The sequence below is a fragment of the Euprymna scolopes genome, chromosome 43, assembly GCF_053919585.1.
Source record: "Euprymna scolopes isolate OS-2025 chromosome 43, ASM5391958v1, whole genome shotgun sequence".
Taxonomy (NCBI): domain Eukaryota; kingdom Metazoa; phylum Mollusca; class Cephalopoda; order Sepiida; family Sepiolidae; genus Euprymna; species Euprymna scolopes.
This window is the reverse complement of record NC_136524.1, coordinates 64,063,302-64,091,251: the sequence shown is the minus strand read 5'-3', so window position 1 is coordinate 64,091,251 and position 27,950 is coordinate 64,063,302. Positions and strand designations below refer to the sequence as shown.

Genomic DNA, 27,950 nt, shown 5'->3' with positions numbered 1-27,950 from the left:
TATAGAGAGTTTCATCAGGCTTACTAGCTAAGCCACAAAAGAAGGCCAGGAGTTGAACAGGATTATCAGAGGCTATTTGAGACGCACACCATGAGGGCATTTTTTAGAGAAAGGGAACTTATACCCACTACTACTCTTGGTTGTGACAACCTTTGAAACCATAGACAGTATACTTCACACTTTATATCAGAGTTTTCCTTCTCCTAGATGTATGTCTTAACAAGGATGCATCTCACTCAGTGATTTTAAACACACATCTATTACTGACCTGGAAATTTCTTGTCCCTACACAGCGCCCAGTATTTCTAAATAGTCATCCTTCTGGTATTGGCCAGGCTCATCATTGCTTAACTTTAGTGAACTAAGAAACGGACAGACAGACAGATTATAATAATTATCATATATATCTATATTACATTTCTCTTAGTTTGTCTGTGTGTTGGTGTGTCTGTTTCACTTTTTCTTGGAAACTACTGGGCCGATCTGGCTGAAATGTTTCATGAACATTTGTTATGATAAGGTGAAGCCAACTAAGTAATATGGTAACCATTTGATGCATAGTAAGGGATTAATAGGAATTAGTAACTACAATACCACATTTACGCTAGAAGTTTTCTCAGAAACTGCTGGGTCAAACTGGCTTGAATTTTGTATGAACCTTTGTTATGAAACGGTGCAGTGAACTAAGTATTATGATACCCTTCAATGCATAGTTAGGAATAAATAGAGATTAGTATTTATTAATATGTGTGGTTAAACACACCTAAAAAAATAATGCATTCACTTCTTGTTCTAAAAATAACAAATAAATAAATAAAAACCCAATTACGCGCGCAAACAAAAAAAAAAAAATTTCAGAGGCGCAAAGATTTTTAAAAATCTGCCCACACAAATTCTGCGTGGAACAAAACTTAAAATGCATTTTGTTCAGTGTATGTAGTGGAAAGCATACCACGTGACAAAAGAGTGCACTTCTTAACCAATCAACGCTCACTGAAAAATTTAATTTTTAAAACCTTTTTTCTCACATCGCCTGGGAGTCGATCAACAAATATTTAAATGAATTCACTCGCTCACTCATTCTCACTCAGCACTACACGTTACTCTCTTCACTCACTTCTCCATTCATGTCAACAACTCCATTGCTACGTATTTTTCTGCCAGCATGACAAAACACGATTATCCACACACACACACACACGCACACACACACAGAAGCACTTATCCATACGCACACACACACACACACACACAGCGAATAATGCAGATATTCAGCCACATGCAAAGACATTTACCTTCTTCTTTATTTCTCCTAACACACACAAAAATTAAGCCTGTTTTCTCGCTGAGAAAACAAAGGACACTCTCTGCTTTTTCTTGTCAAAACAACGAACAATCTCAATAACTTTCAGATTTGCAAGAACCGTCTATCCAGACACACCTTTTGGACACAAAAAATGATTTGTTTGTTACATATTATTTTTGTGTAAATAAACACTGTTTATTTCACATGTTTGATTTTTTTTATTTAATTTGTGGTGGAAAAGGGATCTTATGAGACCTAAGTACCACTACAAATGCAAAATTGAGTACAAATTTAGCTACATTCATCCATTAAGTTGGCATAAAGCATTTATCAATAGGCTATAATTTTGGTCCATTTATAAATTCTAGTGTATATATAGAATCTAGTGTATATATATATGTGTGTGTGTGTGTGTGTGTGTGTGTGTGTGTGTGTGTGTGTGTGTGTGTGTGTGTGTGTGTACAAAAAGACATAGATAGGTAAATAGATATACAAAAAAAGCATAGATAAAAAAAACTTGTGTGCATATGTGCGTGTGTGTAAGGTTAGTGGGAGACATCCTCAGGATAGTGCGTGTGTGTAAGGTTAGTGGGAGACATCCTCAGGATAGTGCTCGAGTATTAAAGAAAATGAAAAATAACGTAATATTTATGTTTTACAAAAAATCAGAGCAACCGCGGTATCGTTGGTTTTAAATTCAAATTACAGATTTCTATCGTTTAAATTTGAAACCGACGGTACTGATGTTTTTCTGAGCTTCTGTAACTCACACACATATAAAAGTTCGACCTAACTTAAAAACTTACAACAACTGGTTTGATTGGCCAACGTCAGGCTAGCTCCACCAACCATATGCAGTGACCCAACGTCGTTCGGTTTCCTCTGGTATGCACGGTTGTTCGTGGGAGAGCGGTGCGCGGTGGGGACGGGTACCTGTTGGGGAAGGGATTTTCTCACTCTCTCTCGTCTCTTTGGCGCGCCGTGACGTCACGCGCACCTGACGTCACGTGACGTCACGCGACCTCTTCTTCTCACTCTGGCTTTTTTATTTTACTTTATTTATTTATTTATTTATTTATTGATAAAAGGCTTGGCCGTAAAACCTCTCTACCCTCGCCATGTAGTTCGTTTGCCTTTTTTTTTATTTATATATATATGTATATACATATATATATATATGTATATATATATATGTATATATATATAAAATCTTTCCTTTTGTGTGATAATTTGCGGTTCCCCAACTTTTTCTTGAGGGCCCCACTAATCAAAAAACAAAGATTGGAGCTTAAAAACTTATTTAAACTATGTTTAAATGGCAAACTAGTGAGATATCCCTACCCCCCGGATGGGAAGAAGCCAACGACTATGATGGAAAATTATTTTATATTGACCATAACACTCAAACAACATCATGGATCGACCCCCGGGACAGGTAAGGGATAGCATGCCTCTCTTTATTTCGTTGTAATTCTTTTTTTCTACTCTTAATACCTGTTAGACCTACCCGGGTGTTAGTTTTTGTAACGTTTGTCGACCTGCAAGTGCCCGAAAGGAAGTTTAGTCAAGACGTTCGACGTTCTTAGACGAACAGACAAAATTTATGTCTATAGAAAGTTGAGAGGATATAAGTATATATCCTTATATTTATGTACAAAAAATAATATATATTATATACATGTAGTTATAAGAGTGGTGTATAGAGAAAAGTTTTGTTTTTGAGTATATAAAGTACATTATGCGTGCATATATGCATAATTATACACACAAAAAGCATATATATAATTAAATATTAAACCAGTAGGCCTTTCTATATAAAAGTTTTGAGTAGATGAATTGCCATATTTCGCATTTATCTCAATATAAATAAGTACCCATTCTTGTATATACTTATCTACTTATAGTTTTTAATGTACTCGTGCAGTTTACGAACCATGTTTTTTGTTTTTATAAGATATGATTTTCAAGTTAAATTCAGTTTTACGGTATCTTTTTATTAAATTGTTAGGTGAAAGTACAGAATAGTTAACAAGGCCTCCCTCTTCATGCTAGGAATGGAATTCTAAATTTCGGCACGATTCGTAAACGGCAGAAAAGTTTTAACTTGAATACATTAAGCATTATTATAATACTTTGGTATCTAAATATTTATTTTTAAATGCATATTTATACGAAAAAAGAACTAGTTTTTAAATTGTAAATTTTGGTATTTTAAACTGTAGTTTTAAATTGCTTTAAATTCTAACATGAAGTTTAAAGTATGAACAGATACCTCGCTGCTCACCCCTTACATAGTATCCCTATCGAATTAGTCCCAAATAGTAGCCCCTTACGTCCAGATGGCAGTGCGCCTTGTTTGGGATAAAATAAAAGTTTTGTGTAGTAATTACGTTAGTATTTAGAAAGTCGTTCTTAACATGGAAGGAGACTTTGTTGACCATTCTGTACTTTCATCTAACCATTTAATAGATTTAGGAAACTGTCCGGAAGTTATATTACGGATTACATTTAATATCAGAAACTGAATTTGACCAAACTGTTTGTTGCTGATTTTTAGTCGAGTACTCTTCTGGTTTGCCGAAGTAACGACATATATCGCTAGGAAATGTAATATCTTATGTATAGCCTCCTCTGTAGTGGAGTGAGTACTGACAGCTTTGTTCATTGCTTTTTGTTTCTCCTTGTGAGAACTGGTTTTAGTATGTGTAACTACCCCTCCCCACGAATTTTTTTTTTATGCGATTACGCATGAACAACCTGCAAACACTTGTTGAAAAAAAAAAAAAAATTAGTTTCAAGTAGATGATCAGTTCCGTATATACATTTAACGTAAAATGACCCACCCCCACTTCCGAGTTATTCTAGCATTTTTAGGGCAGATAACTATTTTTTGTATTCTGGAAATACATTTTTGGGGTGAGTGAGGAGAGCTACTTTGAGGCCTATTAAATGCGGCTTTACGCCACAAATTGATATTTCTCCTCTAAGACTTAGGGTTAGTGGTAAGGTTCTTTTGGGGGAGGGAGGTTTAAGGTTAATTGTCGGATTTTTTTAGAAGTCTCCGCAAATTGACCACTAGAATAACACTGTTCACTACTCTCCCCCCCCCCCTCTCTCTCCAGGACTTGGGGTTTGTGATAAGGTTAGGTTTTTCGGAAGTGTGGAGGAGGGCATATTTTCTAGCGACTGTTCTGAATTGCCACAGAGTTCGAAAGATGCGTACCTGTTTTTAAGAGGTTGGGTATATTTGATGATTGACTAGTTCATTCGATTTTCTTCTTCTTTATTATTATTATTACTGATCTCTACACACAAAACTCTAGGGGAGATTTTTTTTTTTTTTTTTTTTTTTTTTTTTTTTGAAAAGTACGAAACTTATTAAACTCCACTTGGCTATTCGAAATCCTTGTTGCTAAATAGTTGTTGTTTAAAGTCTTTTTTTCGTGTGTTATTAATGCTATAAAACTTTGTTACATTAAATGAAGTATTTGAAAATATATATATATATATATATATATATATATATTCCAATTCTTAGTAAAATAGTTATCTATCTTAGAACAATGAGTTAAGATTCCAAATAAAGAACTTTATATATTTTTTTAAATACTTGTACAGTTTACGAAATGCACTTTAAAATAAAAAGTAGGGGAATCTTCGATGCTCATTTATAATTACTTATTAAAAAAGGGGGAGGAGGAGGATAAAGAAAAATCTAAATCTGTATAATGTACGTACTCGTCACGGATGACAATGTCATATTCCTAATATCAAGTATTTTGTTTTTAAACTAAGAAAATCAAAATGATGCTTGTTGACAACTCGATTTTTTTTTTAAATATGTCCTTTTAAGCAAAAACAATATTGCTTAATTGTCATATTGAAAATAGTAATATATCCAAAAAGTACGAAAATTCATCGAGTAGAACAACTTCTATTGTGTTTTTAGTTACAAAATAAAACAAAGGTTATGGATTTATAAATGGTGGAAACCATTACAGTGTAATCTACAATTAGTGTTTTGAGTTATGCCTCTTGTGTGTGAACTTTCCATCGTCTACTTTATAACATCTAAGAAAAATGCAATTTTACCAAATGTTCTTTAAGTGTTTCAACTATATACGTAACTTTCTACTCGATGAATTTTCGTAATTTTTGGACTATTTTCAAAATAACATTTTTGCTTAAAGACATTTAAAAAAAAAAAATTGATCAATTAACAAGCATCACCAAAATTTGATTTTTTTTTTTTTTTTTTTAATTTTTTTTTTAGCGATTTTACTACTAAAACTGATTTTAATTTCGACACTTCGAATTATTGCCCCACTCTTATTTTCTCGGATTTCATCATGGCCAACGAATACTTCGACTTGCTTAGTTGTAAAATTTGATTTTCTTGAATTAAATATGTAAAACAAAAAAATGTATGTTTTACAATCCACACGAATTCGAAAAAGTGTTTAAAAAAAATCAAATTACCAAAGCAAGATAGGTTACTCTTCTACCTAGCTGGATTTTAGTGCTTTTACTTAATGTAAAAATGTTTATTTGGCTCGAAAAGCAAGTAATGTCGCGCGGTACACGAGCACAAGAAAAATTGCCGCGTAACAAATACATTGCGGGCGGTTTTTCCTTGTGCTCGTGTAACGCTTGACATTGGTTTTCGAGTTGAATAAAATTTTACATTTAAAAAAAATAAAAACTAATCTAGCTAGGTAGAAGAGTAACTTATCTTGCCTTTGGTAACATTTATTTGGGTATTTTTTACATTAAATCCACCTCCACAAATTTCTTTAAAATGATGGCTAGCATGTTTCCCACTATGCTGCATTTGAAAATCTCAAAGTTTGCAAAGACAAGTAGTTTTTGAGATATAAAAACCTGTATTTTGGTTTGTAATTCACTGGCGGCCATGTTTGTATGCGCGCGCAATAAACACATCTGTAAATTTTTACATTAGGTCCACTTCCACAATTTTCTTTAAAAATGTTTAGAACGGCTTTCGCGATAAAAACCTCCAAACCTCCCCATGTTAAAAACTACGGAGGTAGACGTAATGAAAAATGTTATCTTTTATTTTATTTTATTTTTATTTATTTATTTTTTTAACCACTTTTTCGAATCGATATGGATTGTAAAACATACCTTTCACTTTCCCCCAAAAGAACTAAAGTATTTTATGAAATTACGTAATATTTGGAATATGTCATCTTCATGCATTGACTGGTACGTACATACATCACAGACCTTTTTTTTGTTCTTTGCTTTTTAATCTCCGCCATAAGTGCAATTCAGAATAAACACTGAATTTTCAAGTTAAATTCAATGTTTACTATACCTATTTACTATGCCTCCCCACGGGACAGTTAGACACCAGGGTCATTTTTTAACGTGGAGAAAAGGTACAAAAATAAAAATTGTCTCAGTCGTGAGGGATTTCTCCTCCACTGACATTACTGTAGCTAAGTTAACCCCCCCCCACAGGCACAGTAAATGGTTTTACTTTTCTAAATATTATTTCAGCACAGTCTGTAAACTATACACGGACCAGCTTTTATAAATCTTTAGTGTAATTTACCTGAACATTAAACCTAAACTATAAAAATCCGCTCCTCGGTGGTGTGACTACTCATGACTTTGGTTGGGTTATGTTCTGAAATATTTTTTAAATATAAAAAAATTAAGGAAGTTTATCCCTCAGCTTCTTTTGGAACACCCTGTAATTATATATATATATATATATATATATATATATATATATATATATATATATATAAACTTCCGTGGTCGAGGGGTAAGACTGCCGACTGTCAACACGACCGTTCTAGGTTCGATCCTCTGCTTGGGAGAGGTAGGTGCTTAGTCTAGCGGCATTGATGAGTTGTGATCTACGAAACAGGACTGTATGTCGATGACTACAAATATATATTTACTTTAAAATGGTTTTACGAGTTTTTTCCCCTTTAATGAAACGAGTGTTTTTCTTTTAATTCTTTTTTAATCACGAAAAAAAATATTTTGTTTCGTGAAAAAGTACTTGTTTGAACTTTTTAAATTGCATTTTAGTACAATATAACAATTATCTTATTTTTAAATTGTTTTTACAAGTTTTTTTTTTTTTTTTTTTTTTTTTTTTTTTTTTTTTTCACAAAAACTAAAAACTTTATTCACGAAATTCCTTTAAATTTTTCCTCAACTTAGTTTTCAGAAGTATCACTTATTCGGCAGTTTGTTTTGCAAATGCCTTTCAATTTTCCCTCTACTTTTCAGAAACATAATTCGACCGGTTACATTTTTTCCGCAACTTGAAGCGGACGTAATTGGCGGTAACGAACGTAATATATTGTGCAGGTTTTCGCATTCATTAGTTTTGAAAAGAACAAATGTGTAAAAATAATTAATTTAAAGGTGATATATTTTTTAAATTGTACGTAAAGAAAATAAATTAATAGAAAAAGAACAATAATAAATCTACTTTTAGTTTTGTAAAAAAAAAAAAATAATAAAAACTTATCTATTCTATTTATTTTTAAATAAACGCGTGTACTTGTACGTCGGTACAACTTTTTGGATTTTCAATTGGGACATGGGGCAAGTGCTTAGCAGGGGCAGACAAATGCAATTTCAGGATGATCGACGCGAAAATCGTCCCCGCCCCGTAACAAAACCAGAATTCTGAAATTTTTTAATGTGTGTGTAATATATATATATATATATATATATATATATATATATATATATATATATATATATATATATATAACAATTACAATAAGTTTACCATGGTAAACTTAAAATATTATAAATATTAAAGAGTTAATATTTACAAGTAAAATAAACTCAGCCTGGTGTAAAAGCTCAATAAAACCGAAAAAGAAATAGAGCTTATAATATGAACAAATGATTAATAAAACATGTTAAAAGACATCTTGAAAAAGAGTTAACATATTTAATTTTAAAAAAAGGAAACACAAGTGGATAGTCCTTAATCCGCGGAGTTTCGAAACTCCGCGGATTAAGGACTATTATCCACTTATCTTGTGTTACCTTTTTTAAAATTAAATGTTTTTAACTCTTTTTCAAGATGTCTTTTAACATGTTTTATTAATCATTTGTGTGTGTGTGTATATGTATATATGTGTGTGTGTATGTATATATATATATATATATATATATATATATATATATATATATATATATATAAACTTATAACACAATAGGGTTTTATTTTAAACGAAAGACTTTTTTTTTCTTTACATTTTACCTTTTAATAAAACATGAACATGAGAACATTACCCCTTGTCAATAAAAACTCACACGGTTAATTATTTAACATTTTATTTTGACAACTTTCATTCATTACAAGAAAGTTTTGACTTTATTACGAAGTTAGAATTTTGAAAGAATTTTTCTCAAAATTCACACGCATTTCAATATTGCGGGTTTGTTTTAAAAACAACAAAAAACACTTTTTTTAAAAAAGAATAACAAACTTTCCTGGTATAAGTTTTTTTTATTTTTATTTTAATTCTATAGGCACCTCCAAAATTCGATATTATTTTAGAAAACGCGTGAACTCGAACTAATATATAAAAATATATTGTTTTTGTAGATTTCGCTGTGCTGAAAAAGTATCTGAAAACCGTATCCCTCGCAAATTAATAGTTTCGGAAATATTAATATTTTTCTCCAAAAATCACCACAGAATTACCCCCCCCCCCATATGTAAAACGATGTAACTTTACTATAAATAATATCAATATAACTTTTGTACCATTTTAAAAGAAGAGCAAAATAAACTAGTAATAATTTGTAAAAAATTTTTCACCGTACGAAAATAATGAAATTACGAGACGAAAATCGTGTTTACATAATTGGCGCTTTAAAATAACGTTACCATGTAGTAAGCATTTCAAACGTGAAAACATACCCGTGTTTAATAAATCTAGCAAAAATCGACTCCTGGTCAGATTTTCGTGAAATTTTCGATACTTATCCATTTTAGAATGAAATTACACATAAAAGACAGTTTCCGAAAAAATGAGGGAAAATATTTTTTTAGTGCGTGCCCACTTTTTGCAAAATTTCTGTTATGAAACAAGTTTGAATAAGTAAATATCCAGATACGCTACTACAGAACACCGACCACTCTAATTTGTTTTTTTATAGGTAATTGAGGTCGCTGACAACGAATCTGATAGTCAAACTTGGGGCAAATTTACCGTTTGCATGGTATTAACCCCCGAACCCACGAATAACTTTCCACCATTTTGCAGCTTCCGTTTACGCTACGCGCGTGCGCTGCAGCATGAACGACGGCTAGCTTCACCTAGCAAAATGCCTTCTCACATGGCGTATCAATCAAAAATTTACGGACTGACATTTTTAATGACTTACAGTTAAAGAAAAGTACGCGCCCCCAACATTACATCCCCCGCTCGCGCCCCCAATGTACACAGTAAAATCTTCGGAAAATGTTAAATGGTGTTCTAATTGGTAAATGTTGGTGCGTTTACTGCGTTACTTTTTGAAAATTTAAAAATTCTATGTTCCAGGTAAAAAAAAAAAAAAAAAAAAAAAAAAAAAACATAAATTACCCCTCCCCCACTAGCTGTATCAGAATTTTTGTAGGAATTTTTGACACCCCTAACACGAAACTGCGAATAAAATATAAAAATCTCGTAATTTCTCTGTTAAAAGTGGGTTATTTATTTTCTTTATGGATTATACTTCCAAAATAAACTATTACAGTTGTTTTAAAAGTAATAGAAATATTTATATATTTTTTTTTAAACAGTAATGAATTTTCCGAACTCAATATTTTTCAATTTTTAAACTTTAAAAATCTATCAAAATTTTTCTATTGATTCTATTTTTACGATATTTTCAGGGTCAATGTGAAATTTTATGCTCTTTCCAATAAACCGAATATAATATTTTAGACAAACGTTTTTGTTTTTTTTTTAATTCACGCCCCCCCCCCCCATTTGTGTGTCACACATTTTCAAGTTTCTCTTAAAAAGTAAATAATTAATTTATGTTGAATAATTTTATATATCACAAATTGAAAAGAAAAGGTCAATAATTATATATTCAAATTTAAAACAAAAAAAAAAAATCCATTTTTTAGAAATTTACCTGTAAAGTCCGAAGTTTAAAACCTTTTTTAAAAAAAAATTTATTTTTTATTTTTTTTTTAATAAAACCTTGGTCCTTGCTGCTTTAATTGAAAAAAAATTAGGGCTTGAATTACATTTTTCGAGGAGTTATAAGCTTGGAAAGATGGGGTGGAATTATTCACTATTTTCACGAAATTTCTGATACTGCTACCCCCCCCACTCCAACTTAGAGTGCTTTCCTTTTCTTGTTTTATGTCTTTTTCAGCTAATTTTAAATTTTCCACCCAAAAAGTGCTATGATGTATTTTTGAAAATTAGAAAATTCTATGTCCTGGGAAAACAACCCCCCCCCCCCAACGTAGTTTGCTTGGTGAAGCCGTCATTTATGCTACAGCGTGCATGCACATAACATAAACGGAAGCTGCAAAATGGTGGAAAGTAGTTCGTGGGTTCAGGGGTAAATACCATGCAAACGGTAAATTTGCCCCAAGTTTGACTATCAGATTCGTTGTCAGCGACCTCAATTACCTATAAAAAAACGAATTAGAGTGGTCGGTGTTCTGTAGTAGCGTATCTGGATATTTACCAAAAATATTTATTTAAAAAAAAATTACACAAAAACTTACCTTGAAGTTGCAATTAAAAAAAATGATATAAATTTAATACTGTTAGCGTTTTTTTCCAATTAATATATACTATAATCAGTTGAATTGCCAAGAAAAAGAAACTTATCAATTAATTTTTAAAAGATTAAAACGATTAAAATTCCATTTTAAAATGTTCTGTTGCAACATAGATTTTTAATTGTGTTTAAATTTTTTTTTTTTTTTTTTTTTTTAAATATTAAGTTTTATATAAACATAGCTCTTGTCAGTTATTTTATCGCCAGGTTAAAACCGATTTGAAAATATTATTGTACAAATATTAAGCATTTTGTAGCCCCTCCCCTCATATTTTGTTTGTCTCTTTTTACCGAACAAAATATGGAAGCCGGTAGTTAACCAAATGAACATTCAGTAGAACCGTATTTGATATTTAATATACAAATGTTTATAATAATGATTAAATTGTGTAAATCTTAAAACCTAACAAAACTAAGATTAATTGCAGTTTGAAGAAGATAAACAAAGGCTTTAAAAAATCAAGTCGCTTCTGCTTTTCCATAGTTCATATCGTTAACACAAATCTGACGTCACAGAATCCTGCATATTTTTTTCACATTCGTTTGCCAATGCCTAAAAATTAGCTATAATGGCGGAAGTCAGCTGCATGCGCGCAGAGGCCATTTCACTGACTTCATTTATGCTATGCAGTGACATTTCACAAGGCACATGTATACATGGCGGACATTTTAAATCACAAGAAAAATTTTTATAAAATAAAGTTTTCACCTCATTTTATAGTAAAAATAATGCTGTTAGTAAGTTTTCATGACGAGTTTACAAAAGACATTGTTTTTCGTTCTTTTTGGGGGTAGAGGTAATCATTAGGGCTGTGACAAGCATATTCTTTTACAAAAGAATATTCTTTGCATATATTTCATTAGAGAATATTCCTTTAACAAAAAGCCTATTCTCTTAAAAAAAAAAATAAAGAATATGCAAAATATTTATGGAATAAGTTGTGCCGAAAATATGTTGAAATATTTGCATACGAGTCTTAATTTTACGAAGTTTTCTTTTTTATATAAATTAAATTAAACGTGGTAAAACCTTCGTAGTTGTAAATTTACAATAACCTTTGGTTCCTAATGAGAGCGATTCTATTAGAGGATTGTATTAGGGACGAAATATCCGCGTATCCTTTTTGCCCTAGGTTTCCAGGGCCGATATATCGGCCCCGTAGTGTCCAAAGGATTGTAACTACAATTTGTATCGAAAAAATAGCCAGGTTTAAATATGGTCTAGTAATCTACGATTGGAATGAGTTTTTTTTTTTTTTTTTTTTTTTTTTTTTTTTATATTATAAGGCTATTTTAGCGGACAACCAAAGAAGCTTTAATTTTGATAATTTAAAGACCAATTTAATTATAAAATGCAATACTTAAAATATTTAAGTTCCATAGTGTTCAGTTGTTCACAGGATATAAACAGTATATACATTAATGAGTAGGGCAATGTCAAGAATATTCTTTAATAAAAAACAATTCTTTACATATATTGGGTTAGAGAATATTCTTTTGATAAAAAGCATATTCCTTAAAAAAAAAGAATATGCTTTTTAAAAAAGAATATGCAAAATATTTATGGAATAAGTTTTGTTTTGCCAAAAATATGCTGAAAGAAAATATTTGGATAAGAGTTTTTAATTTATTCATTTTTTTTTTTTTTTTTTTTTTAGATGAATTAAACGTGGTATAACCCTAACAGATGTGAATTTATATAAAAAAAGGGTCTAAAATTTGGTCTGTTGAAAAAGAGTGATATTATAGGCATATATATAAATATGTACAGACATCTCGTCCTTGTAGATACTCAAAGCGTGTTAGTACCCAGGACGAATTTACAAGATCTAAAAAAACTAAACAAAAAATGCCGAAAATAATTAGCACTCCTGCTGAACGGATGGCAAGATATGCCGATGAATTTGAAGATTACCAGTTAACTGACAATTGCTTAACGTGCAAATACTGCAATATCCAGGTAGGAACAAACTTTAATGCATAAAATTTGCAATATAATTGACTAATAGATTGGCGTTGTTATAGTAGTTTTGTTTTTGAAATTCTATAACTGTAAATCTAGCTGTATTAAACTTTGAACATTGAAATTTACAATTTATTTTATCTACTTTTTACGTTAATAAATGTTAATCGGCTTCAAATAACTTTTTCCACCCTTTAAATGTATATATTACCATTAAATAATTGATTTTTATTTTTACAGATCAAAAGTTGTAAAAAATCTCTAATAAAGCATCATTTAAATACCAACGCACATCTGGCAAAAAAGACCTACACGGCAGCGTTAGGCGAAGTTCCTACTGCAGCAACTGATTTAGGAGCCAGTACGAATAATTTGTTCAACGCTGACTTATGCAAAGCGTTGATTGCAGCGGATATTCCGTTTCATAAACTGAGCAATGTGTTCAAAGACTTTCTTCATAGGTACACACATAGAAATATTCCAAATCGGACTACACTAAGAAAATATTACGTTAGTGAAGTGTACGAAGCAAAAGTGAAATCACTCGGAGAAAAAGCTGCTGGAATGAAACTGTGGGTCTCGATTGATGAAACCTGATGTAGAGCAGTGTTTTATTGCTTGCTTTGTTTCCTCTTCTTGGGGTAGAAGAGGAACGCAGCAAGTGCTATTTGGGAAATATTGCATGTCTGCCAAAAGTTAATCATTCTACAATTGCTGCTTTTTTTTTAACGATTCATTGCAGTTTTTGTGGCCGCAGCAAGTCCTTTATAATAATGTACTCCTTGTAACCACTGATGCAGCTGCATATATGTCCAAAGCTATGAATGCTCTTCAGATTTTATACCCGAAAATGGTGCACGTTACTTGTTTGGCCCATGGCTTGCACAGGGTTGCGGAATTAGTCCGGCAGGCGCACCCAAAGGTAAATAAACTGATTTCAACTGTAAAAAGTATATTTTTAAAAGCACCCAATCGGATCGAAAAGTTCAGGGAACTAGCCCCAGGAGTGCCCCTTCCACCGAGCCCCATTGTAACAAGATGGGGTACGTGGTTAGATGCAGCGCATTATTACGCCAAACATCTGCCCGAAATTACTCCTGTCATAATGTCTCTAGATTCAACAGAGGCCCAAAGTATATTGGAGTCCAAAAAACTGTTGGATGAGGAATCACTGCCATTTGATCTCGGCTTTATCGCCAACAGTTTTTCCATTTTAACAAAAAATATTGCAAAGTTGGAGACTAAAGGGCTGAGTCTTTCAAAATCTATTGAATTAATTAGAGAGGTCGAAATGACACTTGAGGAGATGGATAACTCCTAATTTCGTAAAAAGCTGAAGAATGTCATTTCAAAGAACAAAGGTTTTGCTACTTTAAAACATCTCGATGCACTTATTAGTGGGAAGGCTTTTGAAAATGAAGGAAATTTGGATGACATAGATCATTTAAAAGTTTTAAGTGCTGAAGAAATGGCCAGCTCGAAATATGCCCCAGTAGTCTCATGCGACGTGGAACGAGTCTTTTTCCCAGTATAAGACCGTTTTAGCAGACAACCGCAGAAGTTTCAATTTTGAGAACTTAAAAACGCATTTAATTGTAAAATGCAATGAATAAAATATTTGTTTAAGCTGATAGTGTTTAATTGTTAGAAGTATTTATAGCATAAAAATAAACGTTTTTTTCTATATATTTTCTTCAGTTTTCGGCATTAACTGAAGCTTTTACAAAATCCTCAATAGAATTTATAAAAAGACAAATAATTAACCCTTTTGACCCTAACATTACAAAATTACCAACTACTCAATTATACCCGTTCTATTAAAATACTATAGTAAGGCCGAAATATCTGTAGGTCTTCTTTTACCTTAAATCCCCATGGCCGATATATCGGCCCATTGGAATCGAAAGGGTTAATATTGTTGCAAACGTAAATCTAAGGTACCTAGCATAAATATATTCGCTTAAAGTACAGTGAAAATATGCAATTTATATAAATAAATATACAGTAGCCAAAGAGAATATTCCGTCTCAAAGCAGCATATTCTTTTTTAAAAAAGAATATTCCCGTGTAAAAAAGCATATTCTCGAGCATATTCTTAAAGAATATTCCCGGCATATAAAAAGAATATAGAGCATATTTGAAAGAGAATATTGTCACAGCCCTAGTAATCATATATAGAACTTGTATAGCTTAACAGGTGTTTCTGCAATTTAATTAACCGTTTTTCCGTAAGTAACATGCCGAAATTTATCGAGCAGAGTAATGATTAATATTTCACAAAAATTCTGTGTTTACATTGGCGGGGCAGCCGCATCGCCGCTCAAGTAGGTGTGTCAGAAACTGACCTTACGAATGCGTGAAGAAATATTGAATAATTAGACTCCTCTGTCTTTCCAAGCTTATAACCACTCGAAAAATATAATTCAAACCCTAATTTCTTTTTTCAATTAAAGGAGCAAAGACCATTTTTTTTTTTTTTTAAATAACGGGTTTAATAGCAAATTATGCAATATTTGTTTGTTTTTTAAATCGGTTTTCTTTAAAAGATTTGAAGAAAATAAACGAAATTTAACAGGTCGATTATAAAAATGGATATAAATTCCAAAAAAACATTTACCTATAAAAATTACTAATCAATGTGTAGTTGCATTCTTCATTGTTAAGAATTTATCCATATTTATATTTTAAAATCTATTTATTTTTTAAATAAAAGAATTTTTTAAACACCTATTTGAAAAACCCGCCATGATGCAAACATTTTACGTGTTTGTTTAAAACCGGAAGTAGTTTATTTTTTATTGTTTTAATTACAGGTGGACAGAAGGAAGTAAAAATCACACGTTCACGTTAGCTGTCTACCTTTGCGCGTAAAGAAATTTGTGCTTCCATACCTGAAAACTAGTCACATTTTATTTTTTACCTTAAAAAAAAAAAAAAAAAAAAAAAACAGTTCAAGAAATTTTTTTTCTTTTGTCAAAAAATACGCAAGTTTTTTATTTAATATATTTAATTTTCACTTTATGGAGCGAATTTTTTTTTTTTTTTTTATCTAAAATAAAAAAACAAACCATTGAATGAAATAGAAATAATTTTCGTAATAAAACGAAATTTTCTGTACAATATAAGAAAATTATAAGGTGTTATTTAAAAAAAACAAATGTGTTTTTTAAAAAAGTTTTAAACTTTGGACTTTACAGGTAAATTTCTAAAACACTTTTTTTTGTTTTAAATTTGAATATATTATTTATTGATTTATCTTCAATTTGTGATTATATAAAACTTTGGTACATAAATTAATTATTAAAGTTTTAATAGACATTTCAAAATGGGGGCAGTGAATTTAAAAATAACGTTTCGGTTTATCGGAAAGAGCATAAAATTTCACATTGATCCTGAAAATTTCACATTGATTCTGAAAATATAAAAATTTAACCAATAGAAAAAATTTTGATTTTTAAAGTTTAAAAATTGAAAAAAAAAAATTAACTTGTGAAATTCAATTGATTTCATTACGTAAAAAAATGGCTGCATGAAGGCATGCCAGCACTGTGTAAACACTGTTTTTAAAAAATATTTATATTTTTTTAAACCACTTTAATAGTTTATTTTGGAAGTATATTCCACAAAGAAAATGAACAACCCACTTTTAAAAGAGAAATTACAAGTTATATTTTATTCAGGTTCGTGTTAGGGGTGTCAAAAATTCCCCCCAAATTCTAATACACCTACCGCTGCAGCTCCCCTCCGCCTCACCAATGTAAACACAGAATTTTTGTGAAATGTTAATCATTACTCTGCTCGATAAATTTCGGCACGTTACTTACGGAAAAACGGTTATGTTTTTGTAAACCGCTCATGAAAACTGATTTTATTTTTAGATCAATTAAAAAGCATTAAAAACTATGTAACATGCAAAAATGAACCACATGTGAACGCAAGAACCGAAATTATATGAACAAATACAATGATGCATTGTGGTATTTACTTTTTACTTACAGAAAGTAATAAAATGCTGATTTTTAAAAATAAATGTGATTTTTCTTTGGTCTGTGTGCATGCGTAATCAGCCGACTTAAGCCATTATAGGTGATTTTATAAAGAAAATAATCCCTTAAAAAAATATTAATACCTCCAAAACTATTAATTTGCGACTGATATGGTTTTCAGATTTTTCAGCATGCTAAAATCTACAAGAAAAATATTTTTTTCTACTAATTCGAGTTTACGCGTTTTCTAAAATTTTACCCTGTTAACAGGTGAAAAATTGGCGCCGTCTTGTTTAAAATCAAAACGAAAAATTACCTCCCTTTTGAACTTTCCTGTATCTTATGATCGTTTTCATCAAATTCTATTTATTTTTAATTTTCTACCTTGTCGATTTTCGGGTAAATGTTACCTTACGTTACAACAGAATTCCGACCACTCTAATATTGTTATTTCAAATGTCCGCTAAAAGATTCGTCTGCGATGTGATAAGTCACTTCACTAGATGCGTGCACATGCAAACACATCATGTAAGAAAACACTACTGAAGGCGGTGAAATGGCACAAAAGTCACAGGGTCCAGGGGTTCATACCATGCAAACGGTAAATTTGCGATGGGTTTGATTATCAGATTCGTTGTCAGCAACCTTGAATACCTCTAAAAAACAAATTAGAGTGGTCAGAGCTCTGTTGTAGCATAAGGTAACATTTACTGATTTTCGTAATTTTTGGATATAATCATCTTAAAAATACGAGGAATTGTTTTTTTCATATGAAATTCAGTATTACGATTTCTGAAATTTCGTCCCAATAATGTAGAAGTGCCAAAGTTTCTTATATTTATGTATTAAAAAAAAAACTTTGTCAACAAAAATGTATGCATTGAAAAATTTTTGGAATTTTGGTTCTGTTGGAGGGGGGGATACATTAGATTCAGTCCTAAAATTGCATTTGTCTGCCACTGTTATGCACTTCCCCATGTCTTAACTGAAAAAAGTTGTACCGACGCACAGGTGCTTAAACGTAAATATTACATGAAAAGAAAGTCGGAACTTTTATGCTTAGTCACACCTTTCAATTACTGTCTTGTTCAACTGTTAGGTCTTTGTGACAGAACAGAAGACTACAATGAGTTAAACTACCAAATAACCGAAATAGAATTTGAAAAAAATGTTTTAAATAAGTTTCATTTTACTGTTGAAAAAAACCCCAACTTTTTTAGGGTGTTCACCATGCTGCAGAATTCCTTTGTAAACAGACTGAACTTAAACTTCATAAGTTCAGCTTTTGTATTTATTTATAAATTTATTTATTGTTACATTTTGTTGCTAGATGAGGAAATAACTCCTTGATAAATATTATGAATTTATTTTTCAATAAAAAATAAGTTCATAAACATTTTGAAACAAAATTTATATGCAAATGTTTTAGTATTAAACAATGAAATAACTCTGCCTTTTATAATTTTGAAAAAAATAAAAACGAATATTTTATTTATTACTGCTATTTCACCCAAACAAGGGACAGCACCACGTAGACATAATGGGGCCACTATTTAAAACCAATTCGACGGGCATACTATATAGAGTTGCACAGCAAGGTGTCTGTTTACACTTAACTTCTGTATGTCTAGGCATTCAGGAAAGCCGGGACCCGGGAGAAAATTTCAAAATCTAGCAGTTCGGGCAAAGAAACTATTTGAATAGGTTTTCTGGCATCTAGGGACCTCAACAGTGTAGGGGAAATTTGCAGTTATGACTATCAAATTAGTCATATTTACGTTGTTTGTATTTACGGGTTTGTCAGCACATGCCATTAAAGTACTTGTAAAACACAGATATTCAATATTGCATTGATGAGATAGGGGTTAGAGCTTGGTTGACAATGTATGAGACATTAGATTGAATACTTTTTGGATCTTCTCTAACGAGATACTAGTGATAGATGCACCACCCCCGATGTGGCAACTAACTCCATGCATGGGCAAATGGTGGTTTTGTAGAGATATAGAATACTGGCAGGTGTGAGTAATTTTTCGCACTTATGAATCTTTTTATTCGGATTTCTGTGAGTGTTTTTTTTTTTTTTTTTTTTTACAAGGGTGTCACCACTTATCAAGGCCCAGAGGCCACTCGAGGATAAGGGTTAATAGGTATACATTAGTCATTGTGATTTTAGCATAGTAAACAGTGGGAATTTTGAAACTTGGATTACTTGGGGGGACGATTCAATTAGAACTTGTTCACATTGGACTTTTTCTTTTTTTTTTTTTTTTTTTTTTTTTTTTTCATAGGTATCAACACATTATTAAGGTCAAGAGGCCACTCAAGGATAAGGGTTAAAGAGTGTACAGTAGAAATTGGACAATATAATAATCATTAGTAATGAAAATTTGTTAAATTTGATAACTTATATGGAACGGCTCATCAAGAACTTATTTATGTTAGACTTGAAGACAACCATATTGTAGTCAGCAGGAAAACGGAAGACAATTCCACAGGCGTGCAGTTCTAATAAAAAAGCTTTGTTCATGGAATCTACGTTTAGGTTTAGGCACAGATAAAGAGTTTGCTCAGGTTAGACCACCAGCTGACAAGAACCAGGTGTATCAGATTCTAACCAAGTTCACTCACAAACACTTCCCTCAAACCCACACTTTCTACCCTCTACTAGTCACCATTTATCAAGGTAAAAAGGCCACTTGAGAATAAGGATTAATGAGTGTAAGGTGGCCAGTGAACAGTAGAAATTGGGTAGAATTTGTACAAGGCTCAACAAGAACTTTTTTACTTGAAAACAACTGTTTTATTCAGCTAAAAAGTATATCTTCAGTATTGTGTTCCTCAGGTGGGTAGTTCTAGAAAAGAAACTTTGCTCATGGAATTTTCATTTAGCTTGAGACACAGCTTGAGGAAGCAACAAGGTGGCCAACTCGCAGTATGGCTCATGATGGTAAAATCAGCTGGAATCATAAATGGCGAGATCTTGCTACTGCTGATCATTGAGGGTAGGTGGCATTAGCACATGATGCGGTTAACACAATTGCAGCTGGCTCAACTCACCATGCTACAAGTACAGGTTGAAAGTATGAGAAATTGTTGACTGTGATTGTAGCTTAATGACGCCCGAGAGCAGGTAAATAACTACTCACATCTCTGATATACAACCATTTTTCTTTCCAGGGAAACAAAACCGCAAACATTTGCTGACTGTATTGGCAACGAATTACCGTATGGCTGGGAGCAGGCATTTGATGCAAATGTTGGAGTATATTACATCAATCACATAACAGGTATGTATATTACAGTATTTATTCAGCTAGGAAGATTGTAAAAATGGAGTTCAGATGTATATTGTCAAACTCAGAAACTTTGTCGAACTCGAGATCTGCATCAAATTTTGAATTGAATTTAGTCCATTAGGGGTAGCATACTCTTATTCTATCATCAATGAACAAGTAGAAGTAGCAAATAATTTGAAGTATCGCCCCGCACCGATAAATCTAAATTATCAATTCCTCATCTAAAAAAAAATTCAGAAATGGAGAAGTTAATTTGTAAACTGTTCAAAATGTGAAAATTATTGTGGATATTAAATTTTGGATAAACAGACAAAATGCCCTTGAAACAATGTTTTAGAGGCAAATATTTGAATTGTTAGTTTTTTTTTTTTTTTTTTTTTTTTTTTTTTTTTTTTTTTTACTTTGAAATTTCAGATAACTATCTATCCATAAGTTTTTTTGTTTTTTTTTCTATAATTAGAAATGTTTTTGTCTAGTGTTATCAAGGCAGTAATCTGATATAAAGCGGAGAACATATCTGTATATGAACTTTTTATGCTTTTGCCAAGTTTCACTACATTACAGCGCCCCCTCCACCACCAAGAAAAGGGTCATATAAAGAGATTTTCTCCACCTTTATATTGTGTAATATCTGACCATCTCGATAACAATGCAAGACAAGGATATTTCTAATTACAAAATAAATACTTTCTCTGGATATTTTTGCTATCAGAAATTAATGAAGTCAACTTAAAAAAAAAGAAATATAATTGATTTTTAATAAAATATTTGCATTTTAAACATGACTTCTGCCAGATGTAATTATTTTACAGATATATACAAGGAAAAATGGACAATAAAATTACAAATAAATAACACTAAGTATTGATTTATCAGTTTTATATTAATTTAACATGCATTGAATGGCTTTTAGAAATTGACTTTTTAACTAAACTATTTCTGGCCGGATTTTTATTTATCTATCTTTTCCTCAAGTCACTCATTTCCTGTGAACTGAACCCACTAGTTCTCTTTCTCTAGCATTTTTTTTACTGTGAAGGTTAACACTTATAGTGTATGTGTAAAGCATATACTGTTCCTTGGTCTATATAATGTGTATCTACATAGAATCTCAATCCTCATCTCAAAAATATACAAACATCATGCCAAAATAATGGAACAGACACGGATTTATTAAAAAAAAGAAATAGACTTGGCATTATTTACATTTTAAATACTAACAACTATGTTCGTTAGAAAAATGAAAAAAAAACATAGTTTTCACTATTCACCAACAACATCAAGTGTGAATGCACCTGAAGACGAATGGAAGATACATCGGCAAAAACATGAGAAAAACAACCCAGAGGGAGAATAATTGTTTAAAACAATCAAAATAAGACAATATTTACAATCTCCTTGTCTTTATGCCTATTATACATAGTTTGTGTGTGTGTGTGTGTGTGTGTGTGTGTAATCTATTTTTTTCTCTATTTTCTCCCTATTTTTTGTTTTTCCAACTTTTGGTAGGTATCACCTGCTTGTGGTTCTATAATGAATATCTCCAGAAGAAAACGCCAAATAACAGGATATATCGCGCATAACTTTTTTTTTTTTTTCATGAAGCTGTAACTTCCTTTAAAAGTTTACAACACTTCCGTTTAGATTCTACATCTTTTGTGTCCATTGACTGCTTCCATGGACCACAAGAGATAAAATCTTCAAGTAAATATTTTCAATGGCACAACTGTACTCCGTCTGCTGACCAACTTTTACTCTCACTATTTAGCTACGTGAATATATCACCATCGTTTCTTAGTTCTATCTAATGCAAGTTTTCCATTAAAGGTCATTCTTGTTACTGTAAAATGTAAATATTGTTTTGCTAACTAAATTAGTCCTATATTATTAAAACAAACTGTAAATATTTTATTGCTTTGAATATTTATCTTACATTCATCTGCTACTGAAGTATTTCATATTTCAGTAACATTGAACATACCGCAGTGTATCTTTTGTTTCACTCGCTCTCTCGAGTAATCTGATGCTGCCCAGGAGTCAGTATCCAACACAAGAAGTAAACAGGAAGAGAGAAACGTGAATATATATCAAAAAGAAATAAATATTATTAGATCAACAGCAAGACTTGATTTGACCATTGTTCCATTTGATGTACTTTTAAATCTCGATTGCATTAACACTGCTAATGATTTTATTAACAACTTACCCTTCTAACGCAGGCTAACATTTTGAAGTGGATTGTCACTCTACTGCTGCTAATGCAATTACACCATTTCTATTTTACGTGTCTCACCACAAGAACCATAAATCAGGCACAAGTGGAGAACTCGACTAAAAAAAAATTGCTTTTTGTGTTACAAAAGCAATATTCAAATTAGTTAACTTTGAAACTGATATTCCATTTACACAGGCAGTACATATATGATGGTATATGTAAAGTTGAATTATCTTGAAATTGGGCGTTTTTACTTTATTATAGTGCAAATAAATGGGCCCCAGTTTCACATATTTGATTAGATGTGTTTATATCAAATACATTGTGTGTGTTAGATGTTTATAATAAAGAATAAGTATTAGTCTTGGATTAGGACCAGACAAAACCGATTTTTCATTCAACTATTTCCAACTGTTTACATAAAGAGCCAGAAGATGCTGATGTTATCTAATCAGAAGACAAAAGCAAACAAGTTATATTGTAAATTGATTAAATTATAAGAATTTTCGGGTTTGTATTACTGTACACATAGATTCGAAAAAGTTGTCAAAAAACAAATATATAACAAATAAATGTTATCAAAGGCAAGATAAATTACTTTTCTACCAAACTGGATATAATTTTCGTGTTTTTATTCAATTTAACATGTTTATTCAGCTCGAAAAGCATAGTGTTTACCGATGTATTGGAAAATTTAAGATGGCGGCCGACTATCTCTTTAACACGGTAAGTTCGGAAAAAGGTGTTATAAATAATAAACTAGACAAAATACTATCAAAAAACCAACGAATATATGTCAAGTTATGTCACAGTAACATATTGAGCGAATTTTTAACAGTATTTTGTCTAGTTTATTATTTATAACACCTTTTTCCGAACTTACCGTGTTAAAGAGATAGTCGGCCGCCATCTTAAATTTTCCAATACATCGGTAAACACTATGCTTTTCGAGCTGAATAAACGTTAAATTGAATAAAAACACGAAAATTGTATCCAGTTTGGTAGAAAAGTAATTTATCTTGCCTTTGATAACATTTATTTGTTATATATTTGTTTTTTGACAACTTTTTCGAATCTGTGTACAGTAATACAAACCGGAATTTTCAATAAGAAAAAATGGGCCTAAAAAAGATTAACTAATAGCAGTTACCAAAGGCAATAAAAGTAGTTTAGGGTCAGAATTAAAAAAAACAAAAAAAAAACATTCGGTTTGTTTGTTCAGTACAGAAACAAAATGTTAAATTTTAACTTTAAAAAAAAAAAATTTAATGGTGACCTAATCTATTGTCATTAATGGTTCTTGTATGGTTAAATTCTATACTAGGTCTACTTAGTGCTAATTGTCCAGCATAAGTACTGCTTCTTTGAGTTGCCTAACATGCCACTATTCTTCTATCTATAATTTTTATTTCTACCCATAAGAGTAGTTTTTTTTCTTTTCCTTCTATATGTGGTCAGCTGTACCAGATTTTTCAAGATCCTCATGTATTATGGTTTTTCCATGTTCTTCTGACCTTACTTTTAGTAGACGACATATCTCACCTTTTGTATAGTTTTCCACAGTTACATGAACTCGCAAACACAGTTCTTAGTCATTTTTCTATAGGATGCTTGGTTTGCACAAGATGTTTTCAGAGTTTTGTCACTTCTAAATATTATCCTGATGTGATATGGATTACATATTCTTTCCAATAAGCCCTTGATATATGAGATACAATTTGTTCAATTTTCGGGTAGTTTCTTGCGATGTTTGATCAAGATTTCTTGGTCATGCTCTTTGGATAGTTGTTTTGGTGGAGGGCATCCAACTACTCTATTGTTATTTTCACTCTAGGTGCTCTACTGAGCTCTAATCTATGGTTCCATCCAGTAAAACCTCAAGAACTTGATTTCCCATTCTCCCTCTGTAAATCTAAAAATATACATAACTTCCATGAGCAAAATTTCTAAGAACTGTTTGTTGGACACAATACTATAGGGCTGCTTCTCAGCTGACTATAACATGGTTGTTTTCAAGTCCAATATTAACAAATTTTTGAGTTGTCCTAAATGATCTGATTCGGATCACTCTCGGCCGTTATCAATTTGTTTCTATTTCGCTCTCTTGAATTTATTCGATCTGTTTTGTCTCAATCTTGTTTCCTTTCTAGTTAGAAAAAGAGCTGTTGTCCGTATTCTCCAAAATGCTAGTGATCAATCTGACTCTAAGTATCAGTCTGTTAATCTTCTCCCTGTTAATAGCAAAGTTTTTCAAAATTTGGTCAATGGCAATCTTCATTTTCTGGAAAGTCTGGGACTCTTTAGTGATTTTCAATGTAGCTTTCGTGGTTTTTGTTCAATAGCTCATCTATTAACTGTAACTGTAAGTACTATTATGGCATGTGTCTTTTCCTGTTTTCTTTTGTTCCAATTCGTTTAACTCATTGGTCTCATGGTCTTCATCAATTCACTGTTTTGATACTTCAGTGTAATACAGCTTCCTATTCCAGTGACTTTCTAAAAAATGCACACTTCTGAAACTGTTTTTGCTGATTGTTTTCTTTCTACCTTTTCAAAACTGGGATCAATAGACATCTTCGGTCCCTGCAATAATCATCTTTCGTTGTTAACTCCTTGCTGATGACACTACACTCTATGGCAGGCACGACAGAAAGACGAATGAACACATTTCTAAAGAAATGGCAGAAACACTAGAGGAAGACCTCCAATCTGTAGTGGAATGGGGACAAGTGGTTGGTCGCGTTCAATGCTGCCAAGACTAAACTAGTTTCATTCAATAATTACAAGAAACCCTCTCTACCACCCATAGCAATGGCCAACGACTCTTTATCTGAGAGTCCATCTTTCAAACTCCTTGGCCTAACGTTCACAGGAAACATGAGTTGGAACAATTAGATTGAAGGCATTGCCAGGGCCGCTGCAAGAAAGGTGGGCTCTCTCTACCGTGCTAGAAAACTACTAACACCCGAAAGTATCCTGTACCTCTATAAGGCCACCATTCGCCCATGTATGGAGTATTGCTGCCACATCTGGGCTGGTGCATCTGCTACTAGTCTCTCGCTCCTTGACAAGGTTCAAAAGAGTCGCAAACCTGATAGGCCCTGAACTGGCATCTAAGCTTCAGCCTCTGTCCCATCGACGAAATGTTGCATCCCTCTGCCTTTTCTACAAGTATTTTAGTGGTGAATGCTCTGACGAACTGCAATCACTTGTGCCCCCACGACGTGAACACCCTCGACAAACCCGACAGGCTACTAAATCCCACCCCCACACTGTAGAGATCCCTAGATGTAAAAGATCTTTTTACTCCAATAGTTTCTTCCCCAGAACCGCTAGACTCTGGAATTCCATTCCAGGTCCCTGCTTCCCCAACAGTACTGACGTGCAGAAGTTCAAGTGTAACGTGAACCGACACCTTGCTGCCCAAATCCCTACATAGTACCCCAGTAGTTGTTGCCCCTGATAGTAGCCCCTTACACCAAAGTGGCAATTTGCCTTGTTTGGGGTGAAAATGTAATAAAAAAAACAAAAAAAAAACATAAAGTAGCTTCACACTTTGTCTAGAGCGATTAACAGAAAAAAAAATCCTCACATTGTTTCCCTGTCTTGCTTATAACCTCATTAACCCTAATCTTTGCATACCTTATGGACCTTGATAAATGGTGAATTATTGGTACATAAAAAGAGCTCCTATCTCTCACTCTGTAAAACATTCACAGCAAGAATTCCTTTCCTTTCTTCGTCTGTGTATCTTTAACAAAACAGAACTTTCATAAAGTTTTTCTTCCAAGATCTTCCCATCTGTGAAACAATACCATCAAACTGTTTCCCTCCTGCCTACAACTGTCATCTTTAAGTCCAGTGTCAACAAATACAGTAGATATCTGACTGCTGATGCAAATCAGAAGCTCACAGTATTAATGCCGGTGTCCCTCAGGGGTCCATCCTGGGCCCAACTCTTTTCCTGATCTACATTAATGATCTTCCAAATCACATCCTTACATCATTTGTAGACATCTATGCTGACGACACTACCATTTATGGTAGCACATCTAAGACAGTAAACGACCAAGTTCTCTCCAATTCTCTCTCCTCTGATCTTGAGCACATAGTACAATGGGGTAAAGAATGGCTGGTTACTTTTAATGCATCTAAAACCAAGCTTCTCTTTTTACATCATCAACATTCTGATCCACATCTGACATCAATTGAAATGAATGGCTCTCGTCTTCAGGAGGCCTCAAGTTTTGACAAACTTCTTGGCTTGACCATTACTCCTGATCTTAAATGGAACACGTACATCAAATCTGTTGCCAAGGCCGCTGGAAAAATGGTGGGATGTTTCTATCGATCCAGTAAATATCTCACTGCTGATGCTATTCTCTATCTAAGAGCCAGGTACGTCCAAGGATGGAATACTGTTGCCACATCTGGGCAGGAGCTGCTAGAAAGGACTTGGCCTGCCTTGATAGAGTTCAAAATAGACTTCGTAGCCTCGTAGGAGATGTCCTTTTCTCTTCCTTGCAACCTCTATCTCACAGAAGAGATGTTGCGAGTTTGTCTCTGATGTATCGTTATTTTCATGGAAAGTGTTCGACTGAGCTTCAATCTATGGTCCCCCCTCGCCAAACTTTCACAAGAAACACTCGTCTAGCTGTAAACACTATCAATAATTCCCCCCACTCTTTATCTGTGCCTAAACCTAAACGTAGATTCCATGAACAAAGCTTTTTTATTAGAACTGCACGCCTGTGGAATTGTCTTCCGTTTTCCTGCTTTCCGACTGACTACAATATGGTTGTGTTCAAGTCTAACGTAAATAAGTTCTTGATGAGCCGTTCCATATAAGTTATCAAATTTAACAAATTTTCATTACTAATGATTATTATATTGTCCAATTTCTACTGTACACTCTTTAACCCTTATCCTTGAGTGGCCTCTTGGCCTTGATAATGAATTGATACCTATGAAAAAAAAGAAAAAGTCCAATGTGAACAAGTTCTAATTGAATCGTCCCCCAAAGTAATCCAAGTTTCAAAATTCCCACTGTTTACTATGCTAAAATCACAATGACTAATGTATACCTATTAACCCTTATCCTTGAGTAGCCTCTGGGCCTTGATAAGTGGTGACACCCTTGTAAAAAAAAAAAGAAAAAAAATACTTGTCAAACCGTCCTCTTAAGTAATAAAACTCTACCTTAATCATCATTTCCACTCATCTCATCTGCAAAATTCAATCATATTTTACAAAGCTAAAAACAATTTTCCTGTACAAAACAAAGTAAACGCCATCAATAAATATTTGTAACTATAAAAATACTTGAAGCAGAAAAGTATTCTTCCAAAATTACTGAATTTGGTATTAAATAACCCCAAAA

General features: G+C 32.4%; 1 protein-coding gene across 4 annotated transcripts in view; it reads left to right on the top strand.

Annotated features, from left to right (window-relative positions):
* The first annotated feature begins 2,478 nt into the window (after positions 1–2,478).
* LOC145268374 (protein WWC2-like) overlaps positions 2,479–27,950 on the top strand; it is a 162,783-nt gene continuing 137,311 nt past the window's right edge. For 2 of the 4 annotated variants that reach the window (XM_080123928.1, XM_080123926.1), the window contains exons 1-2: positions 2,480–2,741; positions 20,237–20,346. In XM_080123928.1, coding sequence (XP_079980054.1) covers positions 2,614–2,741; positions 20,237–20,346 — 238 coding nt within the window. In that variant the 5' untranslated portion in view covers positions 2,480–2,613. Of the gene's footprint in view, positions 2,742–4,468; positions 4,543–20,236; positions 20,347–27,950 lie in introns of those variants that run through there. The other 2 variants (XM_080123929.1, XM_080123930.1) reach the window with 2 other exon arrangements.